This window comes from Hirundo rustica, unplaced genomic scaffold (genome assembly GCF_015227805.2).
Source record: "Hirundo rustica isolate bHirRus1 unplaced genomic scaffold, bHirRus1.pri.v3 scaffold_391_arrow_ctg1, whole genome shotgun sequence".
Classification (NCBI taxonomy): Eukaryota; Metazoa; Chordata; class Aves; order Passeriformes; family Hirundinidae; genus Hirundo; species Hirundo rustica.
This window is the reverse complement of record NW_026690436.1, coordinates 1-23,280: the sequence shown is the minus strand read 5'-3', so window position 1 is coordinate 23,280 and position 23,280 is coordinate 1. Positions and strand designations below refer to the sequence as shown.

The following is a 23,280-nucleotide window of genomic DNA, read 5'->3' as shown; positions in this document are numbered from 1 at the left end:
CCTGGAGCTGCGGCAGCCTCACAGCTGTGACCATTCCCTGGGGAGCCTGGTGAGTGGTCAAGCCCCCTGTAGGGGAAGAAGCTTTTGCTGGTCTCCAGCCCGCAGCTGGCCTGGCCCAGCCCCAGCCGTTCCCTGGGGTGCATTCCCTGCTGGCCCCGGGGCAGAAGTCTCAGCTGCCCCTGCTGCTGTCCCTGGGCAGGAGGCGCAGCCCCCGGGGAGCTCTGAGCTCCGTCTGCTGGGCTGCGGCCGAAGCGAGCCAGTGCCGGCAGAGCTCTGGGGAAAGGTCCCGGCCCTGGCTTGGGGCTGGGCCAGTGGCCCAGGGAGCAAATCAACTTGCAGCTGCTGCCCCAGAGCAGGGAAGAGCAGGAATTGCTGGCTGGGAGAGACTCTTGCCAAGGGCCTGCAGCGCCAGGACACAGGCCATGGCTGGACGCTGCCTGGGGCCAGGGTGAGCTGGGATGTGGGGATGGACTTGTTCCCTGGGAGGGCGGTGGGGCCCTGGCACAGAGTGGGTGGAAAAGCTGCGGCTGCTGTGGAATGGCTGGAAGTGTGCAAGGCCTGGTTGGAGGGGACTTCCTGCCGGGATGGGATGGGATGGGATGGGATGGGATGGGGCAGTGTAATGTGGGGATTGCAGTGTGGGGGTGGTAGGAAAGTTAGGAGAGGTAGGGATTGCAATGGGGGGATGGTGGTTTGGGCTTTTGGAGTAGGGGAGTAGAGGGAGAGAAAGCAAGAAGCAGTTTTTGAAGGCTGCTGGTGCTTTTAAGAATTTTGGGGCCTGGAAGTGTCTTGTGGGAGGTTGCCATGAAATTGGGAAGGCTGATTTTAAAGTGCTATGCAGGGCTGAGGTGGAGTGTCAGTGATTTTGGGAGGGTAAGGGGACCTGCTCCCAAGAAAGAAGTAAAGAAAGAAAGAAATGAGAGAGAAGGAAAAGAAGGAAGGAAGGAAGGAAGGAAGGAAGGAAGGAAGGAAGGAAGGAAGGAAGGAAGGGTTTTAAATAAAGCTCTAGATGTCTAATTTAATAAGCAATCAAGTTCAATTTAGCAGCAATGTAATTTTATTTAAGTAGCATTTTATAATCAAGCATATACAAAAATTTGGCAGTGATTAATTAAAGATAATTAATGTTCAGATAAAGCATAAGCAGAAAGGACCAGGATGGGGGGGGGGGGGGGGGGGGGGCGGTTCTGACCATACCTCACGTACAAAAGAAAATAATCCAACCTAAATTTATACGCTGTATGCTAATACATATTCATTAATATTTCCTGTGAATCTCCTATTTTCAATTCTTAAAATATACGTCACTGTACTAAATAGTGCATGCTGCGCTTGTTGTTAGGGGGTCCTCTTGCTTTTTGGTGGTCTTCTTCAGATGAAGGCTCATCATCTTCTTCGTGTCCTATGAATAACCTTACTGGTTGCACGTGGCTCTAAGTTTTGTGTTATACATAACTAAGCATTATGTTCCAAAAAGTAGTTATTTCATGGATCAAACCACCACCCATACTCGCTGCCTTGGAACAGTCCCAGCTTTGTCCATCTCAAGGTCAGTTCTATCTTAAGACATCCTGTATCCCATAACATCTGCAAAGGGCCCATCTCCCTACCTTGGAGTAGTCTCAGCTTTGGCCAATCCAGCTTTGAAACTCTTGCTTATCTCAAACTGCATCCTGTATCTTATTTTTCTCATGTAGCATCTGCCAAGGGGCCCATCTGCTTTGTAACACTAATCACATCTACTTTTTCCTTTACAATTTATAACAAATATTTTCAAAAATATATATTTTTAAAATATTGATTTGATTACAATTAGCATGAATCATTTTCATTTAGTACATATTTATAGTTTGAGATCCGCAATGTCTGATTGATATAGATCCTCAGCACATTAAATGCAAACTAATTAAATATGAAAATCAAGACCCTTCATGGCTGACAATCAGTCAGACTTTGCCCCCATTCCCTCCCCACCATTTCCCTCATCCAACCCCTGGCACTCCTGTGGATCAGGAATGATGTGGCCAGCAGGAGCAGGGCAGTGATCCTTCCCCTGTGCTCAGCACTGGTTGGGCAGCACCTCAAGTGCTGTGTCCAGTTCTGGGCCCTCCAATTTAGGAAGGACATGGAGGGGCTGGAGTGTGTCCAGAGAAGGGCAGCAAGGCTGGTGAGGGGACTGAAACACAAGCCCTGTGAGGAGCGTCTTAGGGAGCTGGGGTTGTTTATCCTGGAGAAGAGAAGGCTCAGGGGAGACAAGGCAGTGTCAGGGTGCAGGTTGGACTTGATGATGTCCAAGGGTTTTTCCAATCTTGCTGATTCTGTGATTCTCTGAAACCACCCTTGCAGCAGTTGCAGGATGAGCCCTGGGCCTCCTCTCCAGAAGCTCCAGCAGCCCAGGTCACTCAAGTTCTCCTCACAGCCCCAAAGCCCATCCTGTCAGTCCTGCAGAGCCTCTGCAGCTCCTCCTCCTTGCCCAGAACAGGGAGCCCCACAGCCAGACACAGCAGCCCAGATGTGCACCCCTGGCCTGTGGTGCCTGTGACAAAGGAGCAACACGAGGCACGGCAGGAGGCTGCAGACAACTCCTGAAGCACTTGGAGGATGATCCTGCTCCACAAGGGATGTTCCCATGGTGCCGGGAACTCAGGAACTGAAATGGGGAGTGGGGCCAGGGAGGAAAGGGCAACCAGGGGTGGTCTGTTTACAGGGGAGGAAAGAGGGATGGGCAGTAGGAAGGAATTTGTAGCAGGAAGGGTAAAGACAGCCAAGTTGAAGCAAAGGAAATGCTCAGGGCAGTTTGGAGGTGGCTGCCAATCAGCCCTGGCTCTGAGCAGCAACGTCTGCAGTGGCACAGGAAACTCTCAACTCATGGGAAAAAACTTTCTGGATGAATTCAGAGGCCACCACAAACCTGAGTGGTTTCCCTGCTGTCCCCCAGCCCTTCCTGGCCCCAGGGGCTGATGGCATTTGTGCTCACTCAGGTTCATCTCCCCACACCAGCACCATGGGGGTGCTGACGCCTGCTCTGGGCAGTGCAAACAGGGGCTCCTGAGCCAGTGCTGCCGTGTCTGTGCCTGCAAGGATGCGGCACCTGTGTGAGCTGGGGGAGAGGCCAGGGCTGCAGAGGGGGGATGTTGTTGGCAGGTGCATGAGGACGCTCTGGGACGCTGCCCTGGGGTGTCCAGAGCAGTGGGGATTGATCAGCCCCTGCTCTGCTGCTCCTTCCCATCTCCCCCAGGCACCTTGCAGAGCCCCAGCCATGCTGTTTGCCCCCAGCCTGCCCACGGCCACCCTGGGGCTGCTCACGGGGCTTTTCTCTGCTGAGCATTGGCCTGGGCGTGTTCTGGAGAGAGCCTGGGCAAGGAGCCTGGAGCCCCCAGGCCCTACCCTGAGGCGTCAGCGCTGCCCCAGCAGTGCCCATGGCCTGTCCCTGCTGCAGCTCCGGCACTGCCACCCCCAGCACTGTGCCCGGCCCCGAGAGCACTCAGGCCCTACAGCAACACCAGGGCCAGGAGGGCAGCGGGGCAGGGGCACGGGAGCAGCACTGGCAACACCAAGTGCTGCTGCTCCTGGGCACAGCTGCTGTGCCAGCACTGATCTGCCCCAGCTCTGCACACAGACATTGCTGCTGCAGCTGCAGAGAAGGGAACAAAAGGGGCATCTCTGATGACAACTTTGCTGGCAGATCCTTGAGTTCATTTAAAGCCACTAAGAGTGCAGATCTTCATTGACTAATTCTGTAACCACAGGGAAGTTGGAGAAACAAAATGAGAAATGGCACAAACAACGACATTTGTTTGTGGACATAGAAATATATTAAAAAAGTAGAACAAAGAACAAGAACCTTCAAAATGAAACCAACAGGAAGTATCAAAGATTACTTTTATTATAAGTGATTTGCAGAAATTGACCAGCAGTTTAATGTTTCCGAAACCATCCAGTCATCAGTCTCCACACTGCAGCCTTGAGCTCCTTGTTCCTCAGGCTGTAGATGAGGGGGTTCAGGGCTGGAGGCACCACCGAGTACAGAACTGACAGTGACAGATCCAGGGATGGGGAGGAGATGGAGGAGGGCTTCAGGTTAGCGAACATGCCAGTGCTGAGAAACAGGGAGACCACAGCCAGGTGAGGGAGGCAGGTGGAAAAGGCTTTGTGCCGTCCCTGCTCAGAGGGGATCCTCAGCACAGCCCTGAAGATCTGCACGTAGGAGAAAACAATGAACACAAAACAACCAAATGCTAAACAGGCACTAACAGCCAGAAGCCCAAGTTCCCTGAGGTAGGACTTGGAACAGGAGAGTTTGAGGATGTGTGGGATTTCACAGAAGAACTGGCCCAGGGCATTGCCATGGCACAGGGGCAGAGAAAATGTATTGACTGTGTGCAGCAGAGCAGTGAGAAAGGCACTGGCCCAGGCAGCTGCTGCCATGTGGGCACAAGCTCTGCTGCCCAGGAGGGTCCCATAGTGCAGGGGTTTGCAGATGGACACGTAGCGGTCGTAGCACATGATGGTCAGGAGGGCAAGCTCTGATGCAAGGAAGAAGAAAATAAGAAAGACCTGTGCAGCACATCCTGTGTAGGAGATGTTCCTGGTGTCCCAGAGGGAATTGTGCATGGCTTTGGGGACAGTGGTGCAGATGGAGCCCAGGTCGGTGATGGCCAGGTTGAGCAGGAAGAAGAACATGGGCGTGTGCAGCTGGTGGCTGCAGGCTACGGCGCTGATGATGAGGCCGTTGCCCAGGAGGGCAGCCAGGGAGATGCCCAGGAAGAGGCAGAAGTGCAGGAGCTGCAGCTGCCGTGTGTCTGCCAGTGCCAGCAGGAGGAAGTGGCTGATGGAGCTGCTGTTGGACATTTCATCACTCTGGCCATGGAGTCCTGTTGAAGGAGGAGACAGTGACAACTCAGGGGAGACTTTGCTGAGCAGTATCCAAGTCCTTTCTCCCACCCCTGCCCCTGCTGCTCTGTGCCAACCAGTTTTCCTTTTCTCAGAGCCTTTCCTTCAGCCCTGTGCCTGGAGCTCTGCTGGGATCTGGCCCCGTTGCTGTGATGAGCAGGGGCTCTGCCCATGGACACCGAGGGGTCAGCTCTGCTCTGCAGCACTGGGGTCATGGGAACAGGGACAGGGGCCAGTCCTGGGCTTGGACTTCATCAGCCCAAAGTGCTCCTGAGGCAGAGGAGCTTGGCAGCATCTCCTGTGCCAGGGCTAAGGAACGGTGATGGCCAAAGGCAGCTGGAGAGGGTTTCCTGCTGTGCCCAGGGAGATCAGAGAGAATTGTGCAAGGCAAGAGCATTGGCTGTAACTCAGTGAAGGGTGAGGGGAGCTAGTCTGTTGCTCCACTGTTTCCCAGCTCTCCAAGGCAGAGGGAGCTGGTACACCACATTTGCTGTGTCTTGGCATGGGGATCTGTAAAAAATATAATGGATTAGTTTGGTCTGGAGAGGACTTTCAATATCCCAGTACAGCTTGGTGGCACTTTACCCCCACTGCCTGCCCAGGGCTCTGTTGCCTGGAGCTGTCCCTGCCTGCAGCTGCTTCCCTGTGCCCAGGGCTGGGCCCTGCCAGTGCTGCCAGAGCCCAGCCCAGCCCTGGGGGCTCAGCTCTGCCCTGCAGAGCCCTCCCAGCTCAGGCACTGCCCAGAGGCAGCTCTGGCTCTGCAGGCTCTGATGGCAACCTCAGAGCAACCCTGAGGAGACTGGAAAAGTGACACTGGTGCTGCCTGCAAGGGACCCTCTAGTGATTTCTGTCACTGCCTGGTTTATTAAGGTCTGAGAGAAAATTGTTTTATTCTTCTCAACCTGAACTGAGAGATTAATATCAATGTGCAATTTTCTATCCAGGCAACACAGAGCAGTAGATTAAAAAAAACAGAATTTTCCCTTTTATGCAGCCCCAGCCTGTCTTTGCTCCCTATATAATCTATTTGGAAATATTCTGGAGTTAAATGTCATGTTGAGAGCAGATCTGAACAATGCAGCATCCTCACCACACAAGAAGAATACTTCCACGTTTTACCAGCTGTCTCCTGCCTCCCAGATCTTGTCCCCCAGTGCTGGGAGCAGCTCCCAGGGCTGGCTGAGAGCTGTCCCTGGCAGGCAGCAGAGTCCCTGGCCCAGCACAGTGCCCTGCGCTGCAGGACCCTGCTCTGCAGGACAGCCCTGGGCACCCCTGGCTGCTCTACACGAGAGATAATCAGAGAATGTACTCACAGAGTCTGTAGGCATTGGGATGTTCCAGCTTTAGGAGATCACTGCAGGAACTGCAGCTGCCTTGTCCTGCAGCCAGAGGTTCCTGTGTCAAGGGCTGGGAGTGATTCTCCCTCAGTCACTTCTCAGCTCCTTCCCAGCCCTGAGTGATTGAAGCTCTCTGTGCCTGTGTGCTGTGCCCGGGGTGGCTGCAGGCAGTGGCCCAGCCCTGCTGGGCTGGGAGAAGAGTTGCTCATCAAGAGAAATGTGGTTTTAAGCTCTTCTTGGTTGCCAGGAGCTGCCTCTGTGCCAGGAGCCCAGCCCAGCTCAGCAGCACAGACACAGTACAAGGATTTTAATGACCCTCTTGGGGCTTTGGTGCTGTTTACATCAGACTCAGTCCCTCAGAGTGTGATCAAAAAACTTCTCAAGAACTCTAAATCAGATTCAAACTTCAAAGTGTCTTGAACTTTTAATGGGTCCCACTGAGGGACACAATTCACATGAAATTGTCCCCAGGTTCCAGTTAGAGCAAAACACTGGAGGCAGTGATGAGATGTGGGGACAAGTAAGGCAAAGTTGTCTCTAATGCTGAGCAAACCTGGATGTGTTTCAGGAATGCAAAGGGCCAAGGTCTGAGCCCCAGCCCCTGGCAAGGCAGATCCTGTCCCTCCCTCCTTGCTCAGGGCTCTTTCCAGGGCACTGGGATGTGGGGATGTGCAATGCCAAGGGCAGCACCATGGGGCAGCCCCTGCCAGGCTGCTGAGCAGGGACAAGGAGGCAATGAGGCCCCAGAGCTGCAAGGGTCACTTGTCCCCTCCTGGCCTCAGTGCCAGGGCCAGCAGCCATGGCCAAAGTGCTGCAGGAGTTGGCTCTGTCAGGGCCTTTCAGCTGCTGCCCATCCCTGTGCCCTCTCCAGCCCAGGCTGTCCTACGGTGTCCATGCCCTGTGCCTCTGTCCCTGCAGGCTGTCGTTATCCCCCGGCTGCCCCACCTCGCTGGCCCCTTCCTTTGCTGACAGCTCTGCATCCTGCCTGCCTCTGCCTGGGCACACAGAGCCTTGGGCTGCTCCAGACTCCTTCTGGGGGATGTGTTGGACCACAGTCCTGCCCTGGGAGAGAAATTCCTTTCTCTTTGTATTCAGTCTGGACTTCCCCACTTGCCCTATGCATATATTTTTTTTTTTTTTTCTTTCTCTGGCTGTTCTCCATTATGTCAAAAGGATCTGACATCTTTGAAACCACCCTTCAGGGTTCTTCTCCCCCATCCTCATTCTCCACTCCACTGAGCACAGAGCTCATTTTCTCTATATAATGGTCATTTGCTTGAGGCCATGGGAACCTGGGAAAGAAGAATGGTTCTTTTCCGTAGAAAGGAAACCACAGAACCTCATTGTTTTGAAGGCAGATGAGAGGCACTCACCAGAGGCCAAGGCAATCCAGACCATTTGACCTTGCAGCTTTTTTTCTGAGAGCAACCCTTGGATATATGGGGAGTTTTGGAGGTGGATTTCCATTTCAGCCATGAGTCCCTGTACCAAAATAATAATTATTCTCCACAGGAAGGAAAGGGCAGAGCCCCAGTGTTTCAAAGACTGATTAGAGGTGGCCCCGGAGGCCAAGACCAGTCAGACCTCTTCGTCTTGGCTGCTTTTTTCTGGTAGCAATCCTTGGCTAGATGGAATTTGTGAGACCAAATCCCAGTTTTGTCCATGGGTGTCTGGAAAAGAAGAAGAGTTCTTTTCCATAGGAAGAACCCCTAGTGTTTAAAAAGCAGATGAGAGGTGGCCCTCAGGAAGCCAGGGGAACCTAGACATTCCTGGCAGCTTTTTTTCTGGAAGCTTTCCTTTAATATATGGAATTTCAGAGGTGAATTCCCAATTTTGGCCATGCACACCTGGATTTGAAAGATTTTTTTTTTTCCCCATGGCAAGAAAAGCATGCCCCCGCAGTGTTTTGAAGGCAGATGAGGGTGGCGCCCAAGAGGCCAAGGCCATCCAGAGCTGTCTGTCCTGGCAGGTTTCATCTGGGAAAAATCCTTAGATATAATCAAATTTGGAGGTAGAATCCCAATTTTGGCCATGGGCACCTGGAGGAGGAGGACAATTCTTTCCCACAGGAAGGAAAGCACAGAGCTCCAGGGTTTCAGGGGCAGATGAGAAGCAATCCTGCACGCCAAAGTCAACTGGACCAGTCAGGCAGCCCCCAGAAGGCCAAACCAGCCAGACCTGTTCCATGTTCCCTTGGATCCATGTGGCCCTGCAGCATCACAATTGCCCCTTGGCTCCACAAGGCCAGGTTCTGTCACACTGGCCCCCTGTTTCCATGAGACCTGACAGTGTCACAGTGGTTGCCTTGGTTCTGTGGGGCCCTGTGGTGTCAAAATGACCCTTTGGTTCCATGGGGACTCACAGTGTCAGAATGGTCTCATTGCTTTCATGAGGCCCTGCAGTGTCACAGCTGCTCCTTGGTTCCACAAGGCCCTGCAGAGCCCCTTGATTCACACAGCCTCTGTTGGGGTTTGGACTCATGGGTTGAGATGAGGACTGGGAGAAAAAAACTCTAAGGACAAAAGAGGTTCAAATTTAAAGTTATAAAGCAAATTTATTAGTAACAAAATTAGAGGAGGAAAATGAGAAGTAAAATAAGCCTTCAAAATTACTTTTTTACCCCCAAGCCCCTCTCTCTTTCCCACCAGTAGCACAGGGAGACAGGGAGTGGGGGTTCTGTCAGTTCATCACCCAAGATTTTTCTCTATTTGCTCAAGGTGAGGAGTTTTTCTTCTCCTATGTCATGAGTCCTTCCCACAGGCAAAACAGTCTTCCCAATACTGTTGTGGCATGGGACACTTGTCCACAAGGTGCAGTCTTTCAAGCAAAGGCCCTCTTTATCTCTGGGAGCGAGGGCCCTCTCTCTCTGTTCAGGTCTCTCACTGGATCAGTTTCCTCTGGCACCTACCCACTGCAGCGTGAGCCCTTTTCCCATGGGCTGCGAGTGGATTTATGCATCCCCCATGGACTTCATGGATTACAGAGGGACAGTTTGCTACACTATGATCCTCACCACAGTTTGCAGAGGAATTTCAGCTCCAACTCTTAGAGCACCTCCTCCCCCTCCTCTTCCACTGACCTTGGTGCCACTACATTGTTTTTTCTTACATGTCTTCACTTCCTCCTCTTCTCTAGCTAAAAGAATAAGTGCTGCCTGTAGGTACCATTGCCAACAAGTTCCACTAATTCAAAGATTCTTGCAACATCTTGTAGTTCCAAGATGTTGATTTTGTCTAATTTTTGCCCAGGGGAATGGCTCATCATATTTCTGCTACCAGCCATGCAGCTGCTGTGGCACTGGTGTTATTTAATGTCTTTCTTCATGTGGGGCACTGAGTTGGAGAAGCCGCCACCACTGCTCCCTGCCCTTCTGCCCAGGTGGTGTGCCTAGCTAGGGCTGGCCAGGCAGGCAAGGCTCGCAGTGGGCAGCACCGACATGGCAGCGGCTGCGGTGGCGCATTGCCACGGGCCATGCCGGGATGTCCTGGCAGTGATGGCTCGTGACCCCTGGAAACAACTGTTTGTGTGCTGCTTTGATTTTCTTCCTAAATACGCCATTGCAGAGGTGTTATCAATATCTCTAACTGGACCAGCAGCATGTCCATCTTCAGAGCAATCAGAGATTTGCTCTGCTGGACATGGTGGAAGCTTCCAGTAGATTCTCACAGAAGCCAACTCTGTGGCCTCTCCCGCTACCAAAAACCAGGCCATGTAAAACAATACAGCCTCAGGGTGTCATAATGGTTTCCAGAACTCCATGAGGCCCTGCAGTGTCACAATGGTCTCTTTTGGTTCCCCAGTGTCACAATGGCACCCTGGATTCATAAAGCCCTGAAGTACAGAATGGAGTCTTGACTTCCATTGGGCCCCTCACTGTTACATGAGTTCTTAGTTCCATGGAGCCCTGTAGTGTCACAATGGCCCCTTGGTTCCAGTGGGTCCTGAAGTACATAATGATCTCCATGGTTCCATGAGAGCCCACAATGTTTTCATGGACTTTTGGTCTCATGAGCTTTCATACTGCCAAAAAGAGTCTCCTTGGTTTCACAGTTTCACAATGGACACTTGGTTCCATTAGATGCCTGGCCTCCCACAGTCCCTTAAAGACTTTTATGGCCCCTCATTGCCTCTCATAGTTCCTAAATGCTCATGGCCCCTCACAACCCTTCATGGCCCATTACAAACCCTTTATGGCCCCTCACATCCCCTCACATCCCCTCATGGCCCCTCACAGCCTCAGGCACGGGCTCCTCCCAAAGGAGAAGGGGTTGGGCCCTGCTTGTTCTCCTTTCATTTCGGTCCCTTCCCAGCCATGAGTAAAGAAAGGCTGAAATGGAGCCTTTCCCCAGCGTTTCCCTCGGGGTTCATTGTGGCTGAAGCTCTGTGCTGGCGCTGGCCCCAGCGCGAACATCCCTGCAGCCCCCCAGGCCTTTGCTGTCCCCCCGTGTCCATTCCCTGTCCCCGAGTCCCGCCCGGCTCTGGCAGCAGCAGGAGCCGCAGCGCAGCGGGCGCCGGCCCGGCCCAGCCGGGGCTCCCGGGCAGGAGCAGCAGCAGCGCCGGCCCCTTCCCACCTGCTCCTGCCTCGCCTTCCAAGGGCTTTTTCCAGCTGAATGCTGGAGTGGAGCAACAATCACCCACAAACAGCCCTGATTCCTCAGGGCCTGGCTGTGCTGCCCTGACCCAGCCTCCAGAGAAAGAAAGGATTGGGTTCCAGCGCTGCTTTCAGCACTGTTTTACTCACCCTGAGGTGACAGCAGGAGGCTGCTGCTGCCTTTGCCTTGAGAATTGTAGATCCTGTCTGCTCTTGCCCCTCTTTAGGCTGCCACTTCAATTTTATTTGTAAAACTGCCATTGCCTTTTTTGTCAGTGCCACCCAGAGCATTTTCACAGAATTACACAGAATCACAGAATGTCTAGTTTGGATGAGACCTTCAAGATCACCGAGTCCAACGCATGCCCTAACATCTTAACTAGATCATGGCATTGAGTGCCATATCCAGTCTTTTTTTAAAGACTCCACCACCTCCCCAGATGGAGTATTCCAGTACCTCATTACTTTTTCCGTGAAAACTTTCCTAATGTCCAACCTGTATTTCCCTTGACGCAGCCTGAGACTGTGTCCTCGTTCTGTCAGTTGCTGCCTGGAGAAAGACACCAACCCCCAGCTGTCTACAACCACCCTTCAGGAAGTTGTAGAGAGTGATTAGGTCACCTCTGAGTCTCCTCTTCTCCAAGCTAAACAACCCCAGCTCCCTCAGTCGTTCTTCATAGGGCTTGTGCTCCAAGTCCTTCACCAGCCTTGTTGCCCTCCTCTGGACATGCTCAAGCATCTCAACGTCCTTCCTAAACTGAGGGGCCCAGAACTGGACACAATACTCAAGGTGTGGCCTCACCAGTGCAGAGTACAGGGGAAGAATGACCTCCCTGCTCCTGCTGGCCACACCATTCCTGATACAGGCCAGGATGCCTTTGGCCCTCTTGGCCACCTGGGCACACTGCTGGCTCTTGTTCAGCTGCTGTCACCAGTACCCCCCAGGTCCCTTTCCTCCTGGGCACTGCAGGGGGTTATGGTGGTCAAAGTGCAGGACTCAGCACTTGGACTTATTAAACTTCATCTTGTTAGACTCTGCCCACCCATGCAACTGTTCCAGATCTCTCTGTAGAGCCATCCTATCTTCCAACAGATTGACACACACTCCCAGCTTAGTGTCATCTGCAAATTTACTGAGCAAAAATTCAATACCCTCATCCATATCAAGATTCAATACCCTCATCCATATCATCAATAAAAATATTGAACAGAGCTGGCCCCAGCACAGACCCCTGAGGGACCCCACTGGTGACTGGCCACCAGCTGGATGCAGCACAGTTCACCACCACTCTCTGGGCCCGGCCATCCAGCCAGTTCCTAACCCAGCACAGAGTGCTCCTGTCCAAGCCATGGGCTGCCAGCTTATCCAGGAGTGTCCTGTGGGAGACAATGCCAAAGGCCTTGCTGAAATCCAAATAGACAACATCCACAGCCCTTCCTGCATCCACCAGGTGGGTCACCTGGTCATAAAAGGAGATCAGGTTGGTCAAACATGACCTACCTCTCCTAAACCTGTGCTGGCTGGGTCTGATACCCTAGCCATCCTGTAAATTCTGTGTGATGACACTGTTCCATTATCTTGCCAGGTACTGAGGTCAGGCTGACTGGTCTGTAATTACCAGGATCCTCCCTCCCACCCTTTTTGTGAATGGGTGTCACATTGTCCAGCTTCCAGTCATCTGGAACCTCACCAGTGAACCAGGACTGATGGTAAATGATGGAGAACAGCTTCACAAGCTCATCTGCCAGCTCCCTCAACACCCTGGGATGGATCACATCTGGTCCCACAGATTTATGGGTATCCAAGCATCTCAGCAGTTCTCTGACTGCCTCCTCTTGGATAAAGGGGCGACCATTCTATTCTCTGACTCCATCAACCAACCCAAGAGAACAGTTGTCTTGGAGGCAAGTTGTTTTCTCACTGAAAACTGAAGAAAAGTATGCAATAAGCACTTCTGGCTCCTCCTCATCTGCAGTTACTATGTTCCCTCCCTCATCCAATAGAGAACAAAGGTTGGCCTTACCCTTCCTTTTACCATTAATATATTTGTAGAAGCATTTTATATTATCCTTTACAGATGTCGCCATTTTAAGTTCAAACTGAGCTTTGGCTTCCCTATTTTTTTTCCTACATGCTCTAGCAGCCCCCTTAAATACCTCCTGAGAGACCTAACCCTCCTTCCAAAAATGATACATCCTCTTTTTATTCCTAAGTTCCTCCAAAACACCCTTGCCCATCCAGGCTGGACGTTTACCGCGTTGACTCATCTTTTGGCACACAGGGACATTCTGTTCCTGTGCCCCCAAGATCTCTGTTTTGAGGCATGCCCAGCTTTCCTGAATTCCTTTGTTTTTAAGGGCTGCTTCCCAAGGAACTCTCTGAATAAGTCTCCTAAACAGGCCAAAGTCTGCCCTCTCAAAATTCAATGTAAGAGTCTTACTGGTGTCCCTCCTGATTTCACCAAATATTGAGAACTCTATAATTTCATGATCACTCTGCCCCAATCGACCTCCAACCACCACATCTCCCACCAGCCCATCTCTATTTGCAAACAACAGATCTAAGATAGTCCTTCCCCTGGTGGGCTCACCCACCAGCTGCGACAAAAAGTTGTCTTCCATACACTCTAAAAATGTCCTGGACTGCCTCTTTTCTGCTGTACTAAGTTCCCAGCAGATGTCTGGTAGGTTGAAGTCACCCACAAGAACAAGGGCTGATGATCTTGAAACATTACATAACTGCTTATAGAATAAGTTAACCACCTCTTCTTCCTGGTTGGGTGGACGATAACAGACTCCCAGCAGGATGTCATCCTTGTTGGCCTTCCCCTTAATTCTTACCCATAGGTATTCAACTCCATCTTCCTTAGTTTCAATTCCTACAGTATCAAAAGTCTGCTTAATATAAAGGGCCATCCCTCCACCTCTTCTTCCTTGCCTGTCTCTTCTGAAGAGCTTGTAGCCATTGAGGGCATTGCTCCAGCCATGTGAGTCATCCCACCTGTTTCCGTGATGGCAGCTACACCACAGCTCTGCTGTTGCACCATGGCCTCCAGCTCTTCTTTTTTGTTACTCATGCTGCATGCATTGGCATACATGCACCTCAACTGGGCTACTGACTTCACCCCTAACTCAGACTTGCAAACCCTGGGCCTGCTTCCAGACAGTCCAGCTGCATCCCCTTCCCCCTTCAAACCTAGTTTAAAACCCTCTCAACAAATTCTGCCAGTTCATGAGCTAAGAATTTTTGCCCTTAACAGAGAGATGTATCACATTTGGTTCCAGCAGAGCAGGTGCTGTAAAAACTTCTCCATGATCGAAGAATCCAAAATTTTGCCAATGACATCCTGCCAGCACTCCTGTGGCTCAGAGCCCTCCCTCATGGTGGGGTCATGGAGGGGATGTGAGCCTGGAGGAGGCTCCTGTTCTTGAGACAGGAGCAAGGGTACGGCTCCAGGCTTTGGGCGCTGGGCCACAGCAGCCCAGGGGAGGCCCCGCTGCAGAGCTTACAGCTCCCAGCACGGTCCGGTGGGCAGCCCTCGCCCAGCCTGGGGATCATCCTCACCAAGCACTTGCCCACCCTCCAGGTCTGCTCTGTGCCAAGTGCTTGAACTCTTTCCACTTGAGGAGCTCTGCTGTAGCCAGGATGGCTTCCTTAGAGGCCTGCGGGACAGAAGCTGTGAGGTGGTGCCAGGGTCTGTGGAAGGAGACCTGGGCTCTGTTCCTGGGCTGACCGTGTCCTTAGGGAGCTGGGACGTGGCCTTGCCAATGTGTCCGAGGGACTTCTGGGGACAGCCCTGGACAGCAGGGATTGAGATGCAAAGCCATGCGGGGACACTGATGGGGACAGCTGAGAAGCATTTGGGGACACATGTGTCCAGGCCTTGGTGGTGCCAGGCTGCTCCCAAGCCCTGCTGGAGCAGGCAGGGCAGGGGGTGGAAATGGCTGTGCCAGCTTGTCCAGCCCTGCTGGCCCTCGTTCCCAGCGGCTGCCCAGGGGGAATGCTGCCCACTGCCAGCAGCCCTCTCTGTGATACCCAGGACCCCCAGGGGGTGTCAGCCCCCTGTCTCTGGGTCAGAGCACAGCCTGGACATGGCCACGCTGGGGGCCTGATCGCTCATGTGAAGGAGGAGGCACACCAGAGCATTCCATGCGTATTTCTTCATGACATACTTGTCCACACACACCATTTTGTCCAGCAAGTCTCTGAAGAGGCCCATGGAGCACTCCTGGACACAATCTTCCTCCTGGTAGTGATGACTTAGGAAGGCTGACCTGAAACAGAGACTGGACAGATCAAAAAAAATAAGATATTTCTTGAAAGGCCTCTAGGATCTACCATGGGCAAGACAGGAGCAAGTTTTCACTGCCCCTTATTTCATCTCAGTCCATTTTGTCACAATCACTCTGGTTCCTAATTTTCACATTTTTGTTTTCATTTGCATTGTTTCTCCTTTCTTGAGTGTTTGTTAGACTTTGTTCCTTTTTCAAGATTTCATTCCCTTTTCCCAAAAGGAAGACTTTGCTTTTGGGAAAGGGAATGAAATCTTGCAATTTCAATGAAGATTAATAGGCCAATCATCCGTCCCTTTCCCTGAATTTCTTGTCATCCCATTCACTTCTTACTTTTCACATGCTTTCAAAAGTTTCCCTTTTTCATTTTAAGCTTGCATTTCTTCAATTTCTTTTCCTTGCCTTCTTTTATATCCATTTCTTGCCTGATGTCCACATTTGAATTGGAGTTAATTTGGCAAGTTGGTCCTTTTCAACGCCCCTCATTTCATCTCAGTCCATTTGGTCACAATTACTCTGGCTCCAAATTATCTCATTTTTTTTTTTCATTTGCGTTTTTTCTCATGATATCTCCTTTCCTGAGCGTTTGTTAGACTTTGTTCCCTGTTTTCAACATTTCATTCCCTTTCCCGAAAGGAAAACTTGCCTTTCGGGAAAGGGAATGAAATCTTGTAACGTCTGTGAAGAATAAATGCGCAAATTTCCATCCCTTTCCCTGCAATTCTTCTCATGCCATCCAATTTTTACATTTCACGTGCTTTCAAAATTTTCCCTTTTTCATTTTAAGCTTGCATTTCTGTAATGTCTTTTCCTCTCCTTCTTCAATTTCCATTTCTTGCCTGATTGCAACATTTAAATTCAAGTACATTTTGCAAATGTTGTCCCTTTTCAGTGCTCCTCATTTAATCTCAGTTCATTTGGTCTCAATCACACCGTTTCCAAATTTTTTCGTTTTTGTTTTTATTCGCTGTTTCTCATCATATCTCCTTTCATGAGCATTTGTTAGGCCTTGTTCCCTGTTTTCAATTTCAATGAAGATTAATTGGGCACGCTTCTATCCCTTTCCCTGCACTTCTTCTCAACCCATTCACTTTGTGCTTTTCACATGCTTTCAAAATTTTTCCTTTTTCACGTAAGGCTTGCATTTCTTCACTTTTTCGCCTTTCCTTCTTTTATTTCCATTTCTTGCCTGATTGCAGCATTCGAATTGGAGTACTTTTGGAAAATGTTGGTCCTTTTTAGTGCCCCTCATTTCATCTCAGTCCATCTGATCTCAATCACTCTGATTCCAAATTTTCTCTTTTTTTTCATTTGCGTTTCTTCTCATCATATCTCCTCTCCTGAGTTTGTTAGGCTTTGTTCCCTGTTTTCAAGATTTAAATCCCTTCCCTAATAGGAAGACTTCTTCAAAGGGAATGAAACCTTGCCATGTCAATGAAGAAAAATTTGGAACCTTGCATCCTTTTCCCTGCACTTCTTGTCATGCCATCCACTTTTTGCTTTTTACATGCTTTCAAAATTTTCCCTTTTTTGTTTTAAGCTGGTATTTCTTCGATTTCTTTTCCTCTCCTACTTTTCTTTACCTTTCTTGCCTGATATTAGCATTTGAATTGGAGTACATTTGGCAAGTGTTGGTCCTTTTCAGTACCCCTCATTTCATCTCAGTCCATTTGGTCTCAATCGCTCCAGTTCCAAATTATCTTGCTTGTTCACATTCACATTGTTTCTCATCATATCTCCTTTCCTGACCGTTTGTTAGGCTTTGTTCCCTGTATTCAAGTTTTCATTATCTTTTTTGAAAGGAATATATTGCCTTGGAGAAAGGGAATGAAATCATGCAATTTCAATGAAGATTAATTGGGAAAATTTCCATCCCTTTCCCTGAATGTCTTATCATCTCATCCACATTTACTTTTCACTTGCATTCAAAATTTTCCCTTTTTCAATTTAAGCTTGCATTTCTTAGATTTATTTTCTTCTCCTTCTTTTATTTCCTTTTCTTGCCTGATTGCAGCATTTGAATTGGAGTACTTTCTTCAATTTCTTTTCCTCTCCTTCTTTAATTTACCTTTCTTACCTGGTGTCAGCATTTGCATTGGAGTATTTTGGCATGTTTTGGTCCTTTTCCGTGCCCCACATTTCATCTCAGTCCATTTGGTCTCAATCACGCTGGTTCCAAAGTATCTTGGTTGTTTTCATTCTCATTGTTTCTCATAATATCTCCTCTCCTGAGCGTTTGTTAGACTTTTTTCCCTGTTTTCAAGATTTCAGTCAAGATTAATTGGGCACATTTCCATCCCTTTCCCTGCAATTCTTGTCATCATACCCACTTTTTGTATTTCACGTGCTTTCAAATTTTTAACTTTTTCATTATAAGCTTGCATTTCTTAGATTTCTTTCCTCTCCTTTTTTATATCCATTTCTTGCTTGATGTCAGCATTTGAATTGGAGTACTTTTGACAAGCATTGGTGATCTTCCCTGCCTCTCATTTCATCTCAGACCATTTTTTCTCGATCACTCCTGTTTCAAATATTGAGTTCTTTCGCAAGACCAGATGACCGCCGATGGCAAAAAGAAAGAGCCTGCTCTTTGTCCAGGAGGGAAAATATTGCTTTATTCTCGAGTCCTGCCCTGCCTGGCTGGAGATCTTTCCCGGTGGCTCACCAGTGTCAGAGAGACCTAGGCCCTGCCTGTGCTGGGGCTTCTTCCCCAGGGGGCAGGGCCCAGAGGCAGGGACAAGACACCACCCAATCAGGAATAAAGTGGGAGTGGAAGAGAGTTGGGTTACAGCTGAATAAGGACAAACCAGGAGATACAGATTACAAATCCGATGAAACACAATATAAACCCAATTAATGCATTACAACATCCAGATTTCCTAGGTTGTTTTCATTTGCACAGTTTATCATCATATCTCCTTTCATGAGCATTTGTTAGACTTTGTTCCCAGTTTTCAAGATTTCACTGAAGATTAATTGGGCACGCTTCCATCCCTTTCCCTGACTGTCTTGTGATCCCATCCATTTTTTTTTTTCACATGCTTTCAAAATTTTTCCTTTTTCATTTTAAGCTTGTATTTCTTCAGTTTCTTTTCCTCTCCTTCTTTTATTTACGTTTCTTCACAGATCGCACCATTTGAATTGTAGTACATTTGGCAAGTGTTGCTCCTTTTCAGTCCGCTCCTTTTATCTCAGATAATTTTGTCACAATCGCTCTGGTCCCAAATATTCTTGGTTGTTTTCATTTGCACTGTTTCTCATCACATCTACTTTCCTGAGCGTTTGTTAGACTTTGTTCCCTGTTTTCAAGATTTCATTCCCTTTCCCCAAAGGAAGACCTTGTTTCGTCAAAGGGAATGATATCTTGTGATTTCAATGAAAGTAATTGGGAAAGCTTCTATCCCTTTCCCTGCACTCCTTCTCATCCCATCCAATTTTTGCATTTCACGTGCTTTCAAAATATTCCCTTTTTCATTTTAAGCTTGCATTTCTTCAATTTCAATTCCTCTCCTTCTTTTATTTTCATTTCTTGCCTGATGTTAGCATTTGAATTGGAGTACTTTTGGCAAGTGTTGGTCCTTTTCAGTGCCCTTCATTTCATCTCAGTCCATTTAGTCTCAATCAATCCAGTTCCAAATTTCCTAGGTTGTTTTCATTTGCAGGGTTTATCATCATATCTCCTTTCCTTAGACTTGGTTAGACGTTTTTTCCTGTTTTCAAGATTTCAATGAAGATTAATTGGGCAATCTTCCGTCCCTTTCCCTGCACTTCTTGTCATCCCATTCAATTTTTGCATTTCACGTGCTTTCAAAATTTTCCCTTTTTCTTTTTAAGCTTGCATTTCCTCAATTTATTTTCCTCTCCTTCTTTTATTTCCATTTCTTTATTGATTGCAGCATTTGAATTGGAGTACCTTTGTCAAGAGTTACTCCTTTTCACCGCCCTTCCTTTCATCTCAGTCCATTTGGTCTCAATAACTCTGGTTCCAAATTTTTTCGGTTATTTTCATTCACACTTTTTCTCAGCATGTCTTCTTTCCTGCGTGTTTGTTAGATTTTGTTCACTGCTTTCAAGATTTCATTCTCTTTCCTGGAAGGAAGATAGAGACTTGGGGAGAGTGAATGAAATCTTGAGATTTCAGTGAAGATTAATATGGCAAGCTTCTATCCCTTTCCTGGCACTTCTTCTCATCCCATTCGCTTTATGCTTTTCAAATTTTTCCATTTTCTGTTGTAAGCTTGCATTTCTTCAATTTCTTTTCCTCTCTATCTTTTATTTACCTTTCTTGACTGATTTTAGCATTTGATTTGGAATACATTTGGCAAATGTTCGTCCTTTTTCCCACCCTACCTTTCACCTCAATCTATTTGGTATCACTCACTCCAGTTCCAAATTTTCTTGGTTCTTTTCACTCACACAGTTTATCATCATATCTCCTCTCTTGAGCTTTTGTTAGGGTGTGTTCCCTGTTTTCAAGATTTCAAAGAAGATTAATTGGGCACGCTGCCATCCCTTTCCCTGCACTTCTTCTCATCCCATTCATTTTTTGCTTTTTATGTGCTTTCAAAAATTTCCATTTTTCATTATAAGCTTGCATTTCTTCAACTGCTTTTCCTCTCCTTGTTTTATTTCTGTTTCTTGACCGATTGCAGTATTTGAATTGGAGTACCTTTGGCAAGTGTTGGTCCTTTTCAGTGCCCCTCATTTCATCTCAGTCCATTTGGTCTCAATAACTCCAGTTCCAAATTTTCTTGGTTATTTTCATTTCCACTCTTTCTCATCAGGTCTCCTTTCCTGAGCATTTCTTAGACTTTGTTCCCTCTTTTCAAGATTTCATTCCCTTACCCAAAAGGAAGATATTGCCTTGCAGAAAGGGAATGAAATCTTGTGATTTCAATGAAGATTCATTGGGCAAGCTTCCATCTCTTTCCCTACAGTTCTTGTCCGCCATCCACTGTTTACTTTTCACTTGCTTTCAAAATATTCCCATTTTCATTATAAGCTTGCATTTCTTCAATTACTTTTCTTCACCTTCTTTTATTTCCATTACCTTCCTAATACTAGCATTTGGCAAGTGTTGGTCCTTTTCAGTGCCCCTCATTTCATCTCAGTCCATTTGGTCTCCATCACTCCGGTTCCAAATATTCTCGGTTGTTTTCATTTGCACTCTTTCTCATCATATCTTCCTTCATGAGTGTTTGTTAGACTTTCTTCCCTGTTTTCAAGATTTCATTCTCTTTCCCGAAAGGTAGACGTTGTCTTGGGGAAAGCAAGAGAAATCTTGCAATTTCAATGAAGATTCATTGGGCAAACTTCTGTTCATTTCCCTGTACTTCTTGTCATACACTCCACTCTTTACTTTTCACGTGCTTTCAAAATGTTCCTTTTCGTTTTAAGCTTGCATTTTTTCAATTTCTTGTCCTCTCCTTAATTTTTTTCTCTTTCTTGCCTGATTGCAGCATCTCAATTGGAGTACGTTTGGCAAGCTTTGGTCCTTTTCAGTGCTCTTCATTTCATCTCAGTCCATTTGGTCCCAATCACTCTGATTCAAAATTTTCTAGTTTCTTTTTATTCGCACAGCTTATCATCGTATTTCCTCTCCTGAGCATTTGTTAGATTTTGTTCCATATTTTCAAGGTTTCAATGAAGATTAACTGGGCAAGCTTCCGTCATTCCCTGCACTTCTTGTCACTTTTTGTGCTTTTTATGTGCTTTCAAAAAATTCCATTTTTCATTATAAGCTTGCTTTTCTTTCATTTCTTTTCCACTTCTTTTGTTTATCTGTCTTACCTGCTGTCAGCATTTGAATTGGAGTACATTTGGCACGTGTTGGTCCTTTTCAGTGCCCCTCATTTCATCTCCATCCCTTTTGTCTCAATCATTCCGGTTCCAAATTTTCTTGTTTTTTTTCATTCGCACTGTTTCTCATCCTATCTCCTTTCATGAGCATTTGTTAGGCCTTTTTCCCTGTTTTCAAGATTTCAATGAAGATTAATTGGGCAAGCTTCTATCCCTTTCCCTGCACCTCTTGTCATCCCATTCACTTTGTGCTTTTCACTTGCTTTTAATATTTTCTCTTCTTCAATTACAGCTTGCATTTCTTAATTTTCTTTTCCTCTCCTTCTTTTATTTACCGTTCTTGCCTGATGTTATGCAATATTAGCATTTGAACTGGAGTACTTTTGGGAAGTGTTGGTCCTTTTCAATGCCACTCATTTCCTCTCAATCCATTTGATCTCAGTCACTCTGCAAATTTTCTAGGTTTTTTGTTTTTCACTCACACTCTATGTAATCGTATCTCCTCTCCTGAGCGTTTGTAAGACTTTGTTCCCTGTTTTCAAGATTTCATTCCCTTTCCCCAAAGGAAGACCTTGTTTCGTCAAAGGGAATGAAGTCTTGTAATTTCAAAGGGAATTTCAATCCCTTTCCCTGCACTTCTTCTCATCCCATTTACTTTTTGCTTTTGATATGCTTTCAAAAATTTCCCTTTTTCATTTTAAGCTTGCATTTCTTCAATTTCTTTTCTTCTTCCACTTTTATTTACTTTTCTTGCCTGATTGCAGCACATGAATTGGAGTTCATTTGGCGAGTGTTGATCCTTTTCAGTGCCACTCATTTCATCTCAATCTATTTGGTCTCAATCACTCCAGTTCCAAATTTTCTATGTTCTTTTCATTCACATTGTTTCTCATCATATCTCCTTTCCTGAGCGTTTGTTAGACTTTGTTCCCTGTTTTCAAGATTTCAGTGAAGATAACTTGGGCAAGCTTCTGTCCCTTTCCCTGTACTTCTTGTCATCCCACTCACTTTTTCCTTTCATGTGCTTTCAAAATATTCCCTTTTTCAAATTAGGTTTGTATTTCTTCTACATCTTTTCCTCTCCTAACTTTTTTCCCATTTCTTACCTGATTTCAGCATTTGAATTGGTGTAATTTTTTCAAGTGTTTGTCCTTTTCAGTGCTCCTCATTTTATCTCAGTCCATTGGGCCTCACTCACTCCAGTTCCAAATTTCCTCGGTTCATTTCATTCACACTGTTTCTCATCATATCTCCTTTCTTGAGTTGGACTTTGTTCCCTACTTTCAAGATTTCAAAGTAAAGACTCCCTTTAGGGAGACCGAACGTAAACTTGCGAATTCAATAAAGATTAATTGGGCAAACTTCTGTCCTTTCCAGCTCATTCATTTTTTGATTTTCAAAAGCTGTCCGAATTTTGATTTATCAATTTAAGCTGGCATTTCTTCAATATCTTTTCCTCTTCTTCATTTACTTCTTTTTTTTTGGCTTATTACAGCATATGAATTGGAGTAATATTGGCAAGTGTTGGTCCATTTCACTGCCCCTCATTTCATCATCCCTACCTCTCCCAACTATCACAAAACCCCTCACACTGCAATCCTCACTTTACACTACACCTTGCTATGCCCCACCGCCCTCCCAGGGAACAAGTCCATCCCCACATCCCAGCTCACTTTGCCTCCAAGCAGCATCAAGGCATTGCCTATGTCCTGGTGCTGCAGGCCCTTGCCAAGAGGTTCTCCCAGCCAGCAATTCCTGCTCTTCCCTGCTCTGGGCCACAAGCTGCAAGTTCATTTGCTCCCTGGGCCATCGGCCCAGACCAAAGCCAGGGCCGGGACCTTTCCCCAGAGCTCTGTGGCCACTGCAATGCTCACAGCTCTGAGGCTGCTGCAGCTCCAGGAGCCTTTGGACACTGCTCCAAAGGGATGCCCAGGCTGACACTTTTGTGCTGTCTGTGCAGGGCAGGGGCCTGCACTCCATGATCCCGCTGCCTCCCTCCCAGCTCAGCCTTGGTGTCTCCTCCAGGTGCTGCCAGAGCTCTTGGGGCCGGGCCAGGAGTGGCACAGCCCCAGTGTTCCCCTCTCTGGGACATCACTGTGCTGGCAGCTCCAAGGTTCCCCTCTCTGTGACACCATGGCTGGGGGCAGCTCCAACGTTCCATGCCTTGGAGACGCTCCAAGGGAAGTGTCCAGAGCCACACTCAGTCACGAAACTGACCGGCCACTCAGCACCCCTGACTTGGTGTAAGAGTCGGTCTGAAGTTCCCCTCATTTGCCTCACGATCATCATAAGAACCCCAAGGACCCCACTGGAGTTCTGGCCTGCTCGAGGTGGATGCTTGCCAATCGTCCACGGGTGCATTTTCCT

At 47.9% G+C, this 23,280-nt stretch overlaps 1 protein-coding gene across 1 annotated transcript; it reads right to left on the bottom strand.

Annotated features, from left to right (window-relative positions):
• Window positions 1–3,918: 3,918 nt before the first annotated feature.
• On the bottom strand, window positions 3,919–4,851 carry LOC120747996 (olfactory receptor 14I1-like). Its single transcript, XM_040054062.2, has one exon. It carries the CDS (start codon window positions 4,849–4,851, stop codon window positions 3,919–3,921), a length of 933 nt encoding a protein of 310 aa, XP_039909996.1.
• Between the last annotated feature and the right edge of the window lie 18,429 nt (window positions 4,852–23,280).

Bases quoted from the DNA above. Each gene is read 5' to 3' on its own strand.
- LOC120747996 (XM_040054062.2), bottom strand. From the start codon at position 4,851: ATGTCCAACAGCAGCTCCATCAGCCACTTCCTCCTGCTGGCACTGGCA.